Raw genomic sequence first — 19,389 nt, 5'->3', positions numbered from 1 at the left:
GGTTGTATCTCTGGACATGCTGGTCTCAATGGGTGACGGTCACCGCATGTGTGGGGGTGGGACAAAGGAGGTATCGGAAGGTACGGAGAGTGGAACTACGGGGTCCATTGCAAACCAAAACATGATAACTGCCTGAACAACAGTATGCAAGGCATATTGATATTTGAGGAGACATACAATAAGGCATAAAGTGATTGCAGTCTTGATTGGGAGAGCTAGCTTAAAAACAACAGGTGAAGATAACAGCAGCTAGTCAGTTAAACAGCAGCAGCAGGTAAAAATGGCGACGCTAGGCAGAGAGGGTCGGATTAACTACACACAGATCCTGAGTTAAAGCACAGAGCCGACAGATAAACACAAATAAACGGAATGGAGTACCGTGAATTATGGACAGTCAGCAAGCATCAGCTATGTAGCCAAGTGATCATAGTGTCCAGGGGGCAGCCGTAGATGGAGCAGTGAGGCCTCCACTAAGCTAGCCCGCGCGTAAGATTGTTCGATAGACCTGTTTCAGATAGCAGCCGATATGCTCAAGACAGCTAACGATTAGCGGGCCGCAGTTAGCATATGGGCGTTCAGGTTACGTCGCGATGGAGGGGCCATTTGAATAACTCCCTCGGGCAGATAACGTCGGTATCCCAGTCGTGAAGGCCGGTGGGGCTCCGCATCGGCAGTAAAACGGGGTCGGATAGGTGATTGTAGCCCAGGAGTGGCTGATGGAACTCTTCAGCTGGCTAGCTCCGGATAATTGGTGTTTGCTCCGGAATTGATGTTAGCAATAGTCACTCGGATAGCAGCTAGTTAGCTGGCAAGATCAGGTGTAAATGTCCAGAGCTTGCGGTAAAAATCCGAGGATATGGAGAGAAAATAGGTCTGGTATGCTCTCTGGTCTGAGTCGCGTTGTACAAAACTGGCAATAGTTTTCCGAGCTAAAGGATAGCTGATAAGCGCTAGCTGTGGTTAGCTGAACTACTCACGTTAGCTTTGTGCAGCTGGCTAACTTCTGGCTAGATGAATAACTCCCTCGGCAGAATAACGTCGGTATCCAGTCGTGAAGGCCCGGTGGGCTCCGCATCGGCAGTTAAAACGGTCCGGATAGGTGATTGTAGCCCAGGAGTGGCTGATTATAAGGAGTCATAATATATGTATATAAGCACACAGAGTATATGGGATTTGGCGTTAAATAGTTTTGGAGTTTCACATTTTCCAGCTTGTTTTATTTAGATTTCATCCCCTTTTAAAGATGACTGGCGCTAACACGGTAAAGCAAGCCCTCAAGGCTCTGGTCAGCTTCAATGACTGGAGTTCTTTCTGTGCTGTAGAAAATGAAAAAGTGTACTGAACAAAAATATGAACGCAACACGCAGCAATTTCAAACAATTTAACTGAGTGACAGTTCGCATAAGGAAATCAGTCATTGAAATGAATTCGTTAGGCAACAGCTTGGTGGACATTCCGGTCAGCAGACAATTGTGACACTCCCGCAAAACTTGAGACATCTGTGGCATTGTGTTGTGTGACAAAACTGCACATTTTAGAGTGACCTTTATTGTCCCCAGCACAAGGTGCACCTGTGTAATGATCATGCTGTTTAATTAGCTTCTTGTATGCCACAGCCTGTCCAGTGGATGGATTATCTTGGCAAAAGCTCACTATGTAAACAAATTTGTGCACAAAATCTGAGAGAAATAAGCTTTTTGTGGGTATGGAAATGTCTGAGATCTTTTATTTCAGCCAATGAAACATGGGACCAACACTTTAATGTTGCATTTATATTTGTTCGTATTATATTAATGCATGGAGTGTAGCCAGTCTGTAAGTCAACATCCATCCTGTTACAGAATATGACGTTCGCCCAAGTCAATTTCACACACACACACACACACACACACAACACACACACACACACACACACACACACACACACACACACACACACACACACACACACACACAGACGAGTAATCGGAGCACTTTGACATTCGCCCATTCATGTCAATAGGTCACTATGAAAGAATAGAAGGATGCAGCTAGAATGTCTGGATTGTGTGGAGACGTATTGATGGGCCTGTCCTGTGGTTAGCAGCCCAGATGTAGGATCTTAATTGGACCAGTATTGTCACAGCAAAATAATCCTGCAGCAACAGGATTTGAACGGTTAGTCCATAATGTTGCTTGAACAGTGGTTAGGCTATTAGCTGGTCAAAATTTAGTAACATGAAAAGTGAAATACTCTTAATATAATTGTGCGTTAGTGCGGGTTTTCTGTGAATGTATGCATTTCCCGCGGTGCAGGAAAATTATCAGCAACAAAAGAGTGATCAAATAAAGATCCTAAACATCTGTAGGTGATGGAGGTCTAAAATGCCCTCTTCCCAGAAACACTGTGTAGGCAGCAGCTCTGGGAGTGTGTCCATCTCTCTGTACAGCTGTGGGAGTGTGTCCATCTCTCTGTACAGCTGTGGGAGTGCTGCCATCTCTCTGTAACAAGCTGTGGGAGTGTGTCCATCTCTCTGTACAGCTGTGGGAGTGTGTCCATCTCTCTGTACAGCTCTGGAGTGTGTCCATCCTCTCTGTACAGCTCCGGGAGTGTGTGTCCATCTCTCCTGTACAGCTCTGGGAGTGTGTGTCCATCTCTTCTGTATAGCTGTGGGAAGTGTGTCCATCTCTCTGTACAGCTCTGGAGTGTGGTGTCCATCTCTCTGTACAGCTGTGGAGTGTGTGTCCATTCTCTGTCAGCTGTGGAGTGTGTGTCCATCTCTCTGTACAGCTCTGGGAGTGTGTGTCCATCTCTCTGTACAGCTCTGGTGAGTGGTGTGTCCATCTCTCTGTACAGCTCTGGGAGTGTGTTCCATCTCTCTGTACAGCTCTGGGAGTGTGTCCATCTCTCTGTACAGCTGTGGGAGTGGTGTCCATCTCTCTGTACAGCTCTGGGATGTTGTCCATCTCTCTGTACAGCTGTGTTGTCCATCTCTCTGTAGGCAGTTGTTGTGTCCATCTCTCTGTACAAGCTGTGGGAGTGGTGTCCATCTCTCTGTACAGCTGTGTGTCCATCTCTCTGTACAGCTGTGGGAGTGTGTCATCTCTCTGTACAGCTGTGTGTCCATCTCTCTGTACAGCTGTGCTGTCCATCTCTCTGTACAGCTTGTGGGAGTGTGTCCATCTCTCTGTACAGCTGTGGGAGTGTGTCCAATATCTCTGTACGGCTGTGGGAGTGTGTGAGAAGTGTCCATCTCTCTGTACAGCCTGTGGGAAGTGTGTCCATCTCTCTGTACAGCTGTGGGAGTGTGTGTCCATCTCTCTGTACAGCTGTGGGAGTGTGTGTCCATCTCTCTGTACAGCTCTGGGAGTGTGTGTCCATCTCTCTGTACAGCTCTGGGAGTGTGTGTCCATCTCTCTGTACAGCTCTGGGAGTGTATCTATTTCTCCCCACACTCTCAGTGCCAGTTTAATTCATTTACAGCCTGTGCTGTGGTCGAATATCCATTACGGCTTGGAGTGTGTGTGTGTGTGAGTGTGTGCGTGTGTGTGCGTGTGTGTGAGTCTGTGTGAGTGCGTGTGCGCGCACGCTCGCGTGTGTGTGTCATGAGAAAAAACGTTGTTAGGATCTATTTCTGCTGACACATTAAAATCTCGGTCGATGGTAGTCTGCCACCTGACAATAATCTCCTAATTACCTTTGAGGGTGGTGTGTGTGTGTCCCCTGCACCAAAAGGTCAACAGTCAGATGGTTCTTTAAATGGCAGTCACAGAGCCATTATTACCACTTCAGTGGTGCAGACTGACATTTCACTTCCCTTAATTACCCCTAAGAGTTTTGGTAGAAATCAATATTTGTTCATCAGTATAGAGACAACATCTGACATACTCTGACTACTCAACGCCATTGCTCACCGTTGAGAAAATCCTGTTCAAGCAACTCAGTTTCTGTTCAGGCAAAAATTTTGCAATTCAGTGTTGACTATGATATCTATCGTATAAAGTGTCTGTTCCTTCTCCATCCGAATGTACAAGTGAATGCTTTGTGAAGCTTCGTCTCCTCTGGCAGTCTCAACTCTTTTGCTACCCGCTCCTCATAAATCTCGAGCAGCTCGCCGTTAGGAATCTCTAAGTGAAAACAAGCAGCACTCTACATTTGACACAGTCTGACTCCATACAAGATGTTTATTTTGCTGTGTAGCTGCAGCTTTCAAGGTTTTAGTCTTGATCTTAATTCTCAAACTCCCTTCGTACCTGTCGGGGGGGGGGGTACTATTTTTTTTTCCAGTGCCCAAAACGGTTCCCCTACTTTATTTGACTACGGGATAATGTAGAAAATACTGCAGTGCGGTGTGATCTGTGTTAGAAGAAGTGATTCTATTTACTACACTCTCATCTTTAGCCTGTATTCCCTTTCTTGATTTAGAAGAAATCCTCCAGGGATTGGATGTTCGATAAGTTAATGGTTTCCAGTAAAAGGACAGTAGAGCGCAACATGCTACTTAGCGCAACATGCTACTTAAATGTAGCTATTTGTTATGCAGTGAAAGGAAGGTACCGAGGTACTCATATTCAGGAGCTAGGGAGGCCTAGCAATAGGATGAGAAATATCTTTTACTCAGTATTAAAAATGAGATAGCCCACTGTGCTCTCAGCTCATTAGGATCACTGTTTAGAGAGAGCGTTATTAGAGTTTCCTATCTTCTAATGTTGGCTATTTTTAAATGTGAGAAATATTATATTTTCTTCATTCTTTTCATCGCCCCATTTCCACCTTTTTCTCTCTCTCACATGTTCAAATAATTATAGCTCATTGCCAACCCCTAGCTCATCAGTGAGTGTTAGATAGAGGGAGGGAAAGTGAAAGACGTGTGCCAGTCTCACTCGCTCTAACTCTCCCACTTCTCCCACTTCCCAGTTCTGTCATTACAGACTGGAGAGCACGGAGGAAAGGAGACAAGGAAAGGAGACATGGAAAGGAAGGAAGTATTGAAACGAATGTCTCTTTCTGTCTTTGCTGCTGCAGGAACTTCTACTACATCACCATGCTGAGGGACCCRGTCTCCCGCTACCTGAGCGAGTGGAAGCACGTGCAGCGCGGCGCCACCTGGAAGACAGCCCTGCACYTGTGTGACGGCCGCTCTCCCACCCAGGACGAACTGCCCGCCTGCTACAGTGGCGACGACTGGACCGGGGTCACGCTGACCAACTTCATGGARTGCCCTTCCAACCTGGCCAACAACCGGCAGGTCCGCATGCTGGCCGACCTCAGCCTGGTGGGCTGCTACAACGTCTCCACCTTCACCGCCGGCGCCGAACGGGAGCGCGGCCGCGTCCTACTAGCCAGTGCCAAGAACAACCTCCGCAACATGGCCTTCTACGGCCTGACCGAGTTCCAGCGCAAGACGCAGTACCTGTTTGAGCGGACGTTCGGCCTGCGCTTCATCCAGGCTTTCACGCAGATCAACAGCACGCGGGCGGCCAGCGTGGGGGTGGGGGAGGGGGCTCTGCGGCGGCGCATCGAGGGGCTCAACGCCCTGGACGTGGAGCTGTACGAGTATGCCAAGGAGCTGTTCCTCCGGAGGTACCAGTACAGCCACCAGACACAGCACCGGGAGCAGAGGRTGAGGAGGAGGCAGGAGAGGCAGGAGGAGAGGCAGRGGCTACACCAGCACAGYGCCCCCATCTCCAAAGCCAGGAGGGAGGAGGAGGAGAGGGAGATAGAGGGGGTGGAAGGGGAGGAGGTGGGAGGTGTAGCCACCACAGAGGACTACAGCAGCCAGGTGGTGAGATGGTGAGGCCCGTAACACCCATGCAAGGACTAGTACTTCCTGTCGTTCTCTCTCTCTCTCTCTCTCTCTCTCTCTCTCTCTCTCTCTCTCTCTCTCTCTCTCTCTCTCTCTCTCTCTCTCTCTCTCTTCTCTCTCTCTCCTCTCCTTCTCTCTCTCTCTGCCTTGGGCTGCCCAATGGTGTCTTAATCTTTCAGATAGATGTATGTATTATGATGTGGTAAACTTTTGTTTCTCCTCTCATGCAGAGTTTATTGTGTGTGTTCATTTTCTAATGCTTGTCTGTTTTTCAAAGTAGGTGAACAACTCTAGGGTGTCAAATGAACATTCTACAAGATTTGATCAGAATCTCCATGGGACTGTACGTAAACAAAATTAGCGCCTCAGGATTCTTGAAAAGTAATGTGGTTCGCTTAGGGTTGCAAAGGGAGGGTATATTACTGGAAACATTCGAAGTTTACCAGTAAACTACCAGGATTTTGGTAGCTTTCTTTTTGTATTTTATCAGATGGCATCTACTGGCCATTTTGGGTACTTCAGATTATCACAGGTGTCAGTAATTATCTATGGCCCTCTATGTGGCCTTATCACATGTAAAATGTATAAAATAATCAAGTAAGATGATTCTAAAATAAGAAATTAAATGAAAAACCTGTAAAATATTATCCTAATATAAACCATCAATCAATACCATCGGCGTTTAATATGCGGGTTTCAGCATTAAACACCTTTATATTTTTTCACACACTTTTATTTATTTTACTATGTCTTTGTTGTAAATGTTTTGGCGAACATTGTGGTGGCAGTTGTGAAAAGAAGTCAATAGTTGGAAGAGTTGCAGAGTTAAATGAAAATAATGCCATTCTTAATTAGATGCTTTTTTTCATTAATTAGGCTATTTTCTCTTGAACCATATGATCTATCCACTAGAAACTCATGGACAATATGGACATAGATATTTAAAAAAATGTATACATATATGAATATAAATATTTTTAAAGTTATTTGAGTAAATTACCAAAGTTACCAAAGATTACATTTTAATTACCAAAATTACTGAAGATTAGCTTTACAACTTAGGACTTGCTCATGATTTCTAAAGTAAGATATGTTAGTAAATAACACAATAAATGATTCATTAACCACCCTCCCATACTTTGGTTATTTAGGACAGGACTTGTATTAGTTTACCTTGTAAGTTTGCTTTCCAACTATGAGTTAGTATGTACAGTATGATGGTATTCAAGACATTCACCTGTAGGAAAGTTGTGCATTAAATGTACGCAGCATACCACTGATTTCCAAGCTTTCCAAAAGCTGTCCTTTTTTCTGCTTCCGTTCATATTGTGTGTTATTCATGACAAAGAAAAGTCTTGATGACATCCACTTCTCTTTGCACGCTTTCTCTGTCAAATCCACGAACGCACACACACACGCACACACACACACACACACACACACACACACACACACACACACACACACACACACACACACACACACACACACACACACACGCACGCACACGCACGCACGCACACTCACACGCACACACACGCCACACAACGCACGCACACACGCACGCACACTCACGCGCACTCACCGCACACATCACACGCACGCACGCACGCACGCACGCACACACCAGCACACACGACACGCACACACGCACACACACACACACACACACACACACACACACACACACACACACACACACACCACACACACACCACACACACACACACACACACACACACACACACACACACACACACACACACACACGTAGACACACTCACTGTGTGATGGAACTCTGTTTAAGATGTTAGAAATAAACACCGGGGGGCACAATAGGCTGGCTGTCTGAACCAATTAGAGCCCTCTTACATCATGGTGGTGTAGAGCCGCCATTAGCCATTAGTTGTGGTTACAGGCAGTTCAGGGTGAAATGAAGTGTTTAAAGTGCGATTGAGCTCGACTCCAACGCAGCACAATAAAGAGTAGGCTATCTGAATACCTTTCTCCTTCATCAGGGTACATAGTCACTCTGGGGATTTCTACATACCAGAGAGGCTGGTGTGATGTGATGAAGAGAGAACAGAACCAGTGATGTATGGAGGAGGAGGAGGAGGAGGAGGGAGGGGAGGAAGAGGAGGGAGGGGAGGAGGAGGAAGTCAGTGTGTTCTTACCCCAAAATAGCCTCTCTTCAGCCCAGCTGCAGTTCTCAGGCAATCTAATTGCTATCGCAGTAGGAGAGAGAAGAGAGACTTATTGAGGTCAATAATTCTACAACCATCATTACTTCTTATCAAGTCAACCCAGTAACAGTGAGAGAAGTTGTTTTTCTCCATAACTACTACCATGCACTACTCTGAATAACACTTAGAATAACTACTACCATGCACTACTCTGAATAACACTTAGAATAACTACTACCATGCACTAACTCTGAATAACACTTAGAATAACTACTACCAATGCACTACTCTGAATAACACTTAGAATAACTACTACCATGCACTACTCTGCAATAACACTTAGAATTAACTACTACCATGCACTACTCTGAATAACACTTAGAATAACTACTACCATGCACTACTCTGAATAACACTTAGAATAACTACTACCATGCACTACTCTGAATAACACTTAGAATGTGAAGCTTTGTTTTTAAAAGCAGTGTGATCCCAGTAGAAACCCATTGTTGCAAGAATTCAGACCAAAACCAAAATGAACCTGTGTCAAGTCCACCGCTTCTCCAAATGGCACTTGTTCTAACCATAGGAGCGCTTTCACTTTTAACATTAACATGAGCGAGCACTGTGAAATGGTTAGTGAAGCATGAAGGGATATGACATATGGCATTCAGTAGAATTGTTTGGTGACATAATTTCTAAAGAACAAGCTATGGAGTCACTCCTCATATTTTCTGAAGATCTCTCACTGTTGATTGAAATGGGTCGTTCCGGTGGTTCGGGGTTGACTAATTTACCTTAAATATACATTGAAATGAAATGCAGACAGCCCTGAACCACATGGAGTCCTTATACTCAGTACACTTATGTCATATTCAACATATTATGTCAAATTGATGTTTGGGAATCCGACTTTTTCAATTCTTTATCGTAAAGTATCTGTGGTCTGTAGAGACGCCTGTAAAAACAAAGGCTTTGTCGACTTACATTCCAGTGTACTTATATGGGAAGGGCGGGTGCTGATCGAAAGACAAGTGGTTAATTGTGAAACTATGTGGATAGAAAGGGAGATGTGCAGGAAGGAAGAGATAAACACTGTAAAGGGTTTTACCAGACAGAAACAGTTACTTCCTGGTTCCCAGTCAGTGTGAAACACAGCACTAATCTCTGTATGCCTCCAAAATGGTACACTATTCCCTATATGTGCACTACTTTTGATCAGGCTCTGGTCTAAAGTGGTGCACTATAGGGAATAGGGTGCCATTTGGGACACAGGGCCTGAGTAGCCTGGGAGTACACTGACTACAGAATAAATCACTGAGCTGCAATTGCATGCAGTGACCGTATGTGTACATACGTCCATGTGTACAAAAGTACATGCACATCCACGTTACACCATGTTGAGAGTAGTTAAGAATGATGTCATTGCCAAATATCTGTACATCTGAACACCTCTGAATGACAGTAGATACTATGATAGGAGACCGCATGCTCCTGTTGGCATACACCTGCACATTCTCAAAAGGATGAAATGCATAACACAGATTCCAATGATTTGGGGAATTCATCAAAGGAGCTTTTCAACAATGTTTACTGGAAAGGTAGAGGAAGAGATTGAAAGGTTGACAAGAAACAATATCCAACAATCAATTGCAACTAGAGACAGGAGGAACCTGTTGCACGCATAGCCCAACTAATTTATATTCATATTCAACTTTCCATCCTAGCCTATCACTCCTCTTTATTGTTCTCATTGTGTTATGGTAGCAAGATACTATACTGAGGTCTTTTTTACTCTCAGAGAGTTCCCTCAAGTGTTTCTTTGAGTTAGATACTTTCTTTCAGCTTTGAATCTGAAGTGAGGTCTGGGCTCCCACAAGGTAGGATGGACAGTGGACGTTACCTCCCCTTGATGTGGGACTCAAATAGTACAGCCTCAAATCAAAATTGAAGCACCACTTATCTGACACTAGTTTGTTAGCTATTTGATACTATCAAATGATGAAATGTGTTGAAATAATTCAATTGGATGAATAATGTATTCTAGTAAATAGCCTCCAGAGGCTTATTAGGAAGTGGTTCTGTGAGTCTCCATAATGTAAGATGTAAAACAGACGTTACTTAACAGCAGGAAGTCTTTCGCCGCCAGCCACTCCTTTTCACCCCAGCCATGTGTTCCTTATTCCTAGACTCTTATCTCATTGTTGCTTGCATTAAGTAGGGGAGAAAGAAATACCTGAGAGAGTGCCAACACTGGGTATAGAAGTGATCATATGTTTCTGGTCCTGGGCCAAGTGTATCATATTCTTGTTTCTCTCTCTCTCGAGTCATACCAGAACAATGCATCAAATACCCACTGAGCTCTGAGACGGATATTGGATGGTTTAATGTTGATTGTTAAACGTTTATTTATAATGAAGCGATATGGCAATACCAATTAGAGTAAACAGTAGATATAAAGTCACTCTTTATAGGTATCTAATATTTTTATAGAAACCACATAAATGTTGTAAACCTCATACTGGCATATAATAAAATCTGATAAAAGGTTTTCTATTTACAGGATCACAGTACAGTATACACAGTATTGTAGGACAATATATTGCCATGGTAGTAATGTCCACACAGAATGAAGTAGAACACTGTATTATATTTATGGATGTCTATGGATGTCCATATCCGTGGCTACTGTCCTTTCGGCTGAAGCTGTGTTACTGGGCTTACTGACGACAGCTAGGCTGAGTTTGAGGTGAGTCCTGAACTTGGTCCACCAGGGGCCCCAGGGGAACACACTGAGGAAGGCCTGCTGGAACTTGTCCCCGGCCAGCGTGTACAGACCCAGGTTAAAGAAGGTGTTGAGCCCCGCTATGGGCCTGGATATGATATAAGCGGCGTGGACCCAGTTCTCCAGCATACATGATGACTCAGGCTTCCTCCTGGTGTCTATTCTTAGGATCCTCAGGACGTGGTACGGCAGGAAGCATACCACGAACACCACCAGGATCAGTACGGTGAGGCGGCGTGCCCGTACCCGGCAAGGGCTGTGGGTGTGGGGCCCCTTGGCTAGTTCCCGGGCGATACCGGCGTAACACACCACAACCACCACCAGGGGCAGCAGGTAGCCCAGCACGGTCAGCAGCCAGCCGTACCACCACACTACAACCAGGTCGTTGCTAGCAAAGTCCCAACAGGTGGTCTTGTTGTTGTTATTCTCCATGGTGATCATGGTGAGCATGGGCACAATCTCCGCCCCGGCTATAGCCCAGACTGCGGCGCACGCCAAGATACCCCACCTCTTCTGCTGCACCTGCGCCGTCCTCAGGGGATGCGCCAAGACTACATATCGAAACACAGCCAAACAGGTGAGAAACAGTATACTACCATATAGGTTAAAGTGAAACCCGAAACGCACAAAGCGACACATGAATTCGCCCAGAACCCAGGATTCACCGTGGGTGTAGTAGTAGACCAGGAAAGGCAGACTCAGAACATACAGAAGATCCGTCAATGCCAGGTTGACCATGATGATACTGCTGGACTTCCAGGGTCGTAGCTTGGCCAGGTAGATGGCGATGGAGGTGACGTTACCCAGCAGCCCCACAGTGAAAATTACACTGTACATGACAGGCAGGTAGTAGAGTTTCATCAGTTTGTCCACGTTGGTGCAATTATGGTCGGATTTGTTCCCGCCGTAGATGGCGCTAGACATGACCGTGCTGTGAGTGTTGTTATCGGCCTAGAAGAGGAACCTAAACAGAGACAGTGATATATAATTATATACGTATATAGTGAGCTCCAAAAGTATTGGGACAGTGACAAATGTGTTGTTGCTTTGGCTCTGTACTCCAGCACATTGGATTTGAAATGATACAATGACTATAAGGTTAAAGTGCAGACTGTCAGCTTTAGTTTGAGGGTATTTTCATCCATATCGGGTGAACAGTTTTGAAATTACAGGGCTTTTTGTACATAGTAGAGGACCAAAAGTATTGGTACCAATTAACTTCTATGTGTATTGAAGTAGTATAAAGTGAAGTATTTGGTCCCATAATATGTTTTCTAAACACTTCTACATGAATGTGGATGCTACCATGATTAAGGATAATCCTGAATGAATCGAGAATAATGATGAGTGAGAAAGTTACAGAGGAATTATTGTACTGTAAGTGCTATGGATTTGTTGTTACAGAGACACTGTGTTATTCTGTTGGTCGGACAGCGGATAGTTCAAAAAGGACCGACACAGGGGTGTGCTCTTATCTCATAGTGTTGAGATGTGATTAATAAAAGATGGGTTTAAACGTTGATCATGGAGTCATTGGTAAAGCGATCTCCTGATGTACGTTTGTATGTCATAGTAGTGAATTTTCTATTAAAGGATATTTTGTTTTTTTTTTATCGTGAAGATTTCTGGTATGTACCATTTGCTAATTGTATTCCTATTGCGTAACTGGAATAAATCGGATTACTTTTAAATGGATACGATCCGTAGTCCTCACATTTCTGAGTAATATTCCTTGAATTATTATTATTATACTACTACTATTACTATTACTATTACTGCTACTACTGCTACTACTACTGCTACTCCTGCTACTGCTACTACTACTACTGCTGATGCTACTACTACTGCTACTGCTACTACTACTGCTACTACTCCTACTCCTGCTACTGCTACTACTACTGCTACTACTATTACTACTGATACTACTCCTACTCCTGCTACTGCTACTGATACTGATACTGCTACTACTACAGTACTACTACTATTTCTAATACAGTCACTTACCCTACATTTTTCAACACTAGCCTCTAACAATTTCAACTTCTAAACTTCTTCTATTAACATAAAAATACTCATAAAAAATGACCCTTTCTACTTCCCTCTGCTCTCATTATCACAAAAGGTGTGAGACAGTCTCAGGTTTGTCTGGCAGCATAAACAAACAAAAAAATCCAAACCATGCCAGTGCAAACTTTACACCTCAGGTCTGATAATTTTTTCTCATCTTATTCCTTACTTTTTACTCTGCACTTCATGTATTCTTCCTTTCAGAAAATACTGTAACATGTGAGGCCACCTAGTAAGTATGATCAACGCTATACTAGAATTTAAAAAATCATCCTTAGAGTTTCTTTGTACTGAACACATTGAGTCAGAAGACCCGTTGATAACTGGTTATAAAATGMGTCCTTTGTCTGCATACTGAGAGGCACCAGGGAATCTAGTCACAATGCAGACACAGTGGACAGGCAAAATACACATTTTAATACCATTTGTAGATGCAATGGCTACAATGTGGGCACAATAAGAATGTGGCAAAGATCAGGACAGAAGTCACATGTTAGCATCAGGTTAGCAAGGCTAGAGATACAGTGAGTGATATGGCAACTTACAGTTAGTCAGTCAGACAGTGCTGATCCCTCAGTCATCGGTATCCTCTCTGAGACTTTCCTCCTCCTCTCTCTTATACATCAACCACCTCTGGTCCCTCCTTTCAGCTACATTAACCTCCTACAGCACTGTCTGGCCCCCACTACGGGAAAAAACAAGCATGTACGGGAACATATACGGGAAGTACAGTAATACTTCCTCTTCACTATGGGTAGAGTACAACATTCCTGTGCAGCAGTTATATAAAGGGAGGAATAACATGGAGTACATTAAGTGGCGTTATTCCCCCTCAGTGCTAGTGGTTTAGTGGCTTAGTGTTACTGTACTGTACTATGATGTCACATGTCTTGCATTTGGCATCAGCCTGCAGGTTGATATGCTTGATACATGTTGATGACAGACATTAGTGAACTAGAAATGGATGCCGGTGAAAACGGTCAAACACTATAGTGGTTATACGTATTTAGTAATGTTACAGTGCAAGTTCAAATCATGAATGTAAAGGGTATCTAGAGGTAGTTTAAGATCTAGTGAACGTGCTCTCATTAAAAATAGTACCCCATATGCTCCTAAAATTCTTTGTGGTGAATGTGGAATTTGTTTCTAGAGTTTTGGTGTAAAGTTCACCTACATTTCATCTCGAGGGCAGACTACGTAACATAGAGATTTCCAGTTCTGGGTTACCAGGGGTGTAAAGTACATCAGTAAAAATACTTAAAAGTACAACTTAAGTAGTTTTTGGAGGTATCTGTACTTCACTATTTATATTTTTGATAACTTTTACTTCACTACATTCCTAAAGAAAATAAAGTACTTTTTACTCCATACATTTTCCCTGACACCCGAAATTACTCATTACATTTTGAATGCTTAGCATGACAGGAAAATGGTCCAATTCAGGCACTTATCAAGAGAACATCCCTGGTCATCCCTACTGTCTCTGATCTGGCGGACTCACAAAACACAAATGCTTTGTTTGTAAATTATTTCTGAGTGTTGGAGAGGGCCACTGGCTATCCCTAAATAAAACAGAAAGAGAATTAGCAATTACATTTACTTTTGATACTTAAGTATATTTCAAACCAAATACTTTTAGACTTTTTCTCAAGTATTATTTTACTGGGTGACTTTCACTTTTACTTGAGTCAATTGGGTACTTTTTCCACCACTGTGGGTTAATGAGATTAACCTACTGTATGTCAAACCTACTGTGGAAATCTACTGSGACCTACAGTGTTGGTATGACACATACTGTAGTGTACATAGTGTATGCATAATGCAGGACAGTTGCTTAAACCTGCCAATGAGTTGGTGTTTACCATGTTTGTTTTTACTATACCAACTGGCTCACACCTAGATTTCATTTCCTTATATACCATATCTTCGACCTGAATCTAGTTCTAGTAAAACATGCGTGCTATGCACAGACAAATGTTTAAACTAAACCAGCCATAAAAATGTCGACAACTGTTTCTCCAAATTCAAAACCACCATAACAGGAGTTTTTGAACAAATGTTTATTTTACAAAAAAAGCTAGCTAAATACACGTTGTGGGTTACTCTATAGTGAGGGAAACTAATATACTAATGCGGTCTTCACTGAAGCAAAGTAGATGTTTTTATTGTACAGAAAATCACCTGAGATCAGAAAGAGGCAAAAAGAAACTCACAACACAATCAACCAATAAGAGTCCACATTTGAGTTGTCATGTGACACCCCCTCTATTCCTGAAATGGAAAGACTACCCAGAGGAGATGGTGGTAGTCCGGGCAGACAGAGGGCATCATGGGGAATCATGACGGGGCAGCGAGGGTCTAGAGTTTGGGCATCTTGGCAGCATTGAGGCGCATGGATACGCAGGTGGAGCCAGCGGCATAACGCATCTCCCTCAGCATCCCGCTCCATTCCTTCTTGTCCTCCTCGTACCTAACACAGGGAAAAGGAAGATACAGTGATGAGGAACAGAACAAACCAAGACGTAGTTGACTGTTTGTACAGTACCACTGATCAAGTAGGGCCCTCTCATTTATTTTTTCATTTAGCTTTTACTGTATTTCTTATCATACATTTATATAAGAAATTATTATAATTGAACTAAGATGAATAAGTTCAACTTTTCTGTCCACAGGTATGGAAATGTAAGCCATCTAAAATAACAAACCCACAACTAACAGGGCGGAACAATGCGAACTTCTGTTAGCTCACTCAGTTAATGCCTAGGCTTTAGCACAATGGGTTAACACAGTCCTGTTGAATGCATGAAGACCCGGGTTTGAATCCCGGTTGATAACATAATAACATTAAAAGAGGGGACTTACTGCCAAACATCAGTAACCTCTGCGGGGACCACCTCCTTGTTGTCATTCTGGATGAAGGTGAAGCCCCCCACGGCGTACAGGGCCCCCTCATTGCTCAGCAGGTTCACTGAGCTCCTCTCCTGGGGAAAGTCTGTGAACGCCTCCCATCTGCAAAACAAGGTGATTAGGGATAGTGTCAGGGGGACTCTTTCTAATTAAGGCCATCCAGACTCAAGATGACTAATAATGTTCACCATCCAGAACCAGTAAATGGTATTGTTATGGTGAARGATATTAAAAGGTGTAACAAGTTCTTAAACTGATTTATCACCAAAGAAAATGCTACATACTTGTTTGTTCCAAAGTCGTAGACTTCAGATGCAGCAGTGAGGCCTTCCTCGTTGACTCCACCAGCCACCACGATCTTTCCATTGTGAACGACGGCTCCGAACATGGCTCTGGCTGTCTTCATGGCAGCCAGCTCCCTCCACTCTGACTGCTTGTGGTTGTATACAAACATCTTGTTCAGGGCTTTGCTGCGCAGGAGAATGATAGACATGGTTGTCAGATCTCAGGAAATGTCATGAATGATTACTGTCTGGCAACAGTATAGAAAGACTGTGATGGATTTACAGTTACGGTTTGGATTCAATAAATCAGACAACATGTATTAGAATATGTGCTCACATGCAATGGAGGCTGGTGAGAGGAGGACGGCTCATAGCTGGAATGGAGTCAATGGAATAGTATCAAACACATCAAAGACATGGTTTCCATGTGTTTGATGTCATTCCAGTTAATCCATTCCAGGCATTATTATGAGCCATCCTCCCCTCAGCAGCCTCCACTGCTCACATGTAACCCAAAGAATAAATTATTTTCACTACGGTCACGTATGAATAACTTTATACTTTACCATGTGTAGTTCCATAATGAAAATAATGACTTCTACGCTAGCTCTAAGATCTAACATGAACAGTTCTTAGAATGATAGACTACAAACAGGTGCAGCTTACACCATATCTTTAGCACGATGCACGCACACACACACACACACACACACACACACACACCCACGCACACACACACACACACACTTGATTTTCTATCGTTGTGGGGACCTGAAATTGATTTTCATTCAAAATTCAATTTTCCCTAACCTAATCTTAACCCCTAAACCTAACCTTAACGCCAAACCCTAATTGTAAACTCAAACCCTAAACATAACCCCTAAGCTTAAAATAGCCTTCATCTTCGTGGAGACATGGGAAATGTCTCCACAAGAGAGAATMTTCCTTGTTTTACTATCCTTGTGGGGACTTTGGGGGAATTCAGGTCCCCACAAGGATATAAGAACAAGACCACACACACAAACACATACTTGTCATCAGTCTTTCCTCCAATGCAATACACCAGACCCTTATGGGAGACCACAGAATGGCCGTGGATCTTCAGGGGAAGCTTTTTGGTCTCACTCCACTTCATCTTCCTGGGGAAAGCCATTACAGAACAGGAGGGTCAAAACACACACTTTAGTCCTATATCTTTCTACTGTACTGAGTGAATGAGACATTGAATGCTATTTCACTCACTGGACGTCATAGCACATCACAGAGTCCAAACACTCGTTGCTCTGGAGGTCTTTTCCAGCAATAGCGAACAGCAGGTTATCACACTCTCCCATGTTGAAAAGGGCTCTAGGGGAAGGCATGGGAGGCAGAGCTACCCAGTCAGCTGCGAGAGTGTCCAACTGAAATACACAGGGTTGAATGAATGAATGATTGATTGAGTGACTGCATTCATCTATTACAAATAAGTATTATGAATAAAGACAGTGTTTTGTGCTATTGACATCATTATTTATTCCAACATCAAACAAAGACTTTGTCGATGTAACTTAGTGAGCGAACGTAGATTCCGAAAGGCAAATATTACCAATAGAAGATTTGAAACCATCAAAAGAAGTGGCCAACACTCTAATGAACAATGATTGGTTACCTGATAGAAGTAGCACTGTAGGGGAGCGTCCTTGTCCTCCTCGTCCACAAACAGTCCTCCGATGAGGTAGAGCTGGTTCTTCTGTGACGCCAGGCTGACGTGGTTCCGGGGGATCTGTTCCGACATGGCCGCCAGGAAACACTCGTTCTCGTTGACGTCGTACGCCACCGCTGCCGTGTCGTTGATCATCAGGATCAGGTCGCGAACGTACATGCCGTGGCGACGGTTATCGTTCAGGAAACCTGGGAAAACCTCCTCTGTCTCACCACCCTCACCGTCTGACACCTTATCCCCAGCTACCTTCTCCTTCTTCTCTGGGAGTTTCCCCTGGAACGCGTCTTTGATAATCTGGACCTTCTTCAGGAGTTCCGGGTCGGCCTTGATGATCTCGTCCGTCTCCACTTTGTCGTGGAAGTACTTCTCGGGCATGAGGCGGAAGCGGATGCACTCAAAGGCGTCACCCAGTACCTGGACACGTTTGTCTTTGTCATTGCGGACCCATTTCATGAGGGCTTCGAACACCATCTCCTCCTTCTCCACATTGAGCGAGTCGCCACCGATGACAGCGAACAGTTCATGAGCGGCCAGCTGGAGGAACTCCTCGTCTTTAGAGAGGATATCGAAGCGGTCTGCAATGTAGTCACGGGCGGACACCGCCAACCTGGGCACGTTGAGGACCAGACCCATCCTGAAGATTGCCAGACAGTTGGTCATGGAGAGCTTCTTCTGAAGATAATTAACACACACGGTGAAGACTGAAGGAATCTGGAAACGATTGGCTACGGCAAATATGTCCTGCACATTTTCGTCGGTGAGGTCGATCTCGGCCGAGTACAGATACYTGATGATCATGTCCAAGATMGCMGGATTGACATCGTCCAGGACCACCTCCTTGMTGGCCTRCACCTCCTTGCCATCCTRGGAYAAGAAMATCTCTCTGAAGTATGGGCTGCAGGCAGCCATGATGAGTTTATGGCAGGGGAAGCTCCGATCGCCCACTTTRAGASTGCAGTCCACAAACTTGTTCTCGTTCAGCAGCTCCTTGAGGCCATCCTGGAGCAAGGTGCTCTGGAAGAGGCGCAGCTCCTCCTTCATGGCTTTGGGGTCCATGGTGTGGGGGAAATCGGTGGCTTGCAGAGGGAAAGAAATGATGGCCACAGGTCCTCTTGGCACCCAGTCCAGGCTAGAAAAGGCTGAGCAGAGAAAAGGTTCCCAGCCTGAATCCCCCACTGCCTACTGCAATTTAATCCTTTCCCCTCTAAATATAGCTGCCTGCCTGCCTGCCTCAGTCGGTAGGAATCTCAGCTCTGCCAAATCTGAATGCGGAGACCGACTCATACAGCTGTCACAGACTGAAAGAAGCAACTGGGGTGTTCTGGGCTATAGTCCACTACCATGATTCAGCCTTAACACTGTCATTGGTTTAGTAGTGGCTAAAGAGGGATAATGCTGTCAAAGCTACTGGTTATTAACCCAATATTGGTTGTTTAGACCAGTGTCTCCACCCTGTATCTCATTCCCATTCATTCATTTCCAAACAGCCATTCAAGCTACGGTAATACCTCTCAATTAAACTATTTAAAGCGGATTCTAGGATATTATGTCCCTATGCTACAGTGCAAAATACAATGTACTGTCGTTTTAATTGAATTTAGCCCTAAGATGACTAGGACTGGGGTCTAATGAGCGGGGTTGAGAAAWGTTGGAGGGTTGAGCAGCAGCAGCTGAT

The 19,389-nt window shown here is 44.2% G+C and overlaps 3 protein-coding genes across 4 annotated transcripts in view; 1 reads left to right on the top strand and 2 right to left on the bottom strand.

Annotated features, from left to right (window-relative positions):
- The window catches only part of LOC111953641 (heparan-sulfate 6-O-sulfotransferase 3-B-like), a 30,347-nt gene extending 24,500 nt beyond the window's left edge, over window positions 1-5,847 (top strand). The window contains exon 2 of the mRNA XM_023973049.3: window positions 5,006-5,847. Within this exon, the coding sequence (XP_023828817.1) occupies window positions 5,006-5,777 (772 nt within the window). The 3' untranslated portion in view covers window positions 5,778-5,847. The remainder of the gene's footprint in view (window positions 1-5,005) is intronic.
- Window positions 5,848-10,336: 4,489 nt separating this feature from the next.
- Window positions 10,337-14,776, bottom strand: LOC111953643 (2-oxoglutarate receptor 1). Of its 2 annotated transcripts, XM_023973051.2 has the most exons (3): window positions 13,367-14,776; window positions 11,420-11,718; window positions 10,337-11,305 (listed from the first exon to the last, which is right to left on the bottom strand). In XM_023973051.2, the coding sequence occupies exons 2-3, from the start codon at window positions 11,676-11,678 to the stop codon at window positions 10,623-10,625; spliced, it is 942 nt and encodes a 313-aa protein (XP_023828819.1). In that variant the 5' UTR covers window positions 11,679-11,718; window positions 13,367-14,776; the 3' UTR covers window positions 10,337-10,622. The 2 variants fall into 2 exon arrangements, with proteins under 2 accessions (XP_023828819.1, XP_023828818.1); XM_023973050.2 differs by having other exon boundaries at window positions 10,337-11,718.
- Window positions 14,777-14,964: 188 nt separating this feature from the next.
- LOC111953639 (kelch-like protein 41b) lies at window positions 14,965-18,908 on the bottom strand. Its single transcript, XM_023973047.3, has 6 exons — window positions 17,661-18,908; window positions 17,255-17,412; window positions 17,044-17,151; window positions 16,013-16,198; window positions 15,684-15,830; window positions 14,965-15,291 (listed from the first exon to the last, which is right to left on the bottom strand). The coding sequence occupies exons 1-6, from the start codon at window positions 18,768-18,770 to the stop codon at window positions 15,180-15,182; spliced, it is 1,821 nt and encodes a 606-aa protein (XP_023828815.1). The 5' UTR covers window positions 18,771-18,908; the 3' UTR covers window positions 14,965-15,179.
- Window positions 18,909-19,389: the final 481 nt, after the last annotated feature.

The sequence above is a fragment of the Salvelinus sp. IW2-2015 genome, linkage group LG27 (assembly GCF_002910315.2).
Source record: "Salvelinus sp. IW2-2015 linkage group LG27, ASM291031v2, whole genome shotgun sequence".
NCBI classification, from domain to species: domain Eukaryota; kingdom Metazoa; phylum Chordata; class Actinopteri; order Salmoniformes; family Salmonidae; genus Salvelinus; species Salvelinus sp. IW2-2015.
This window is presented reverse-complemented; position numbering and strand designations above follow the sequence as displayed.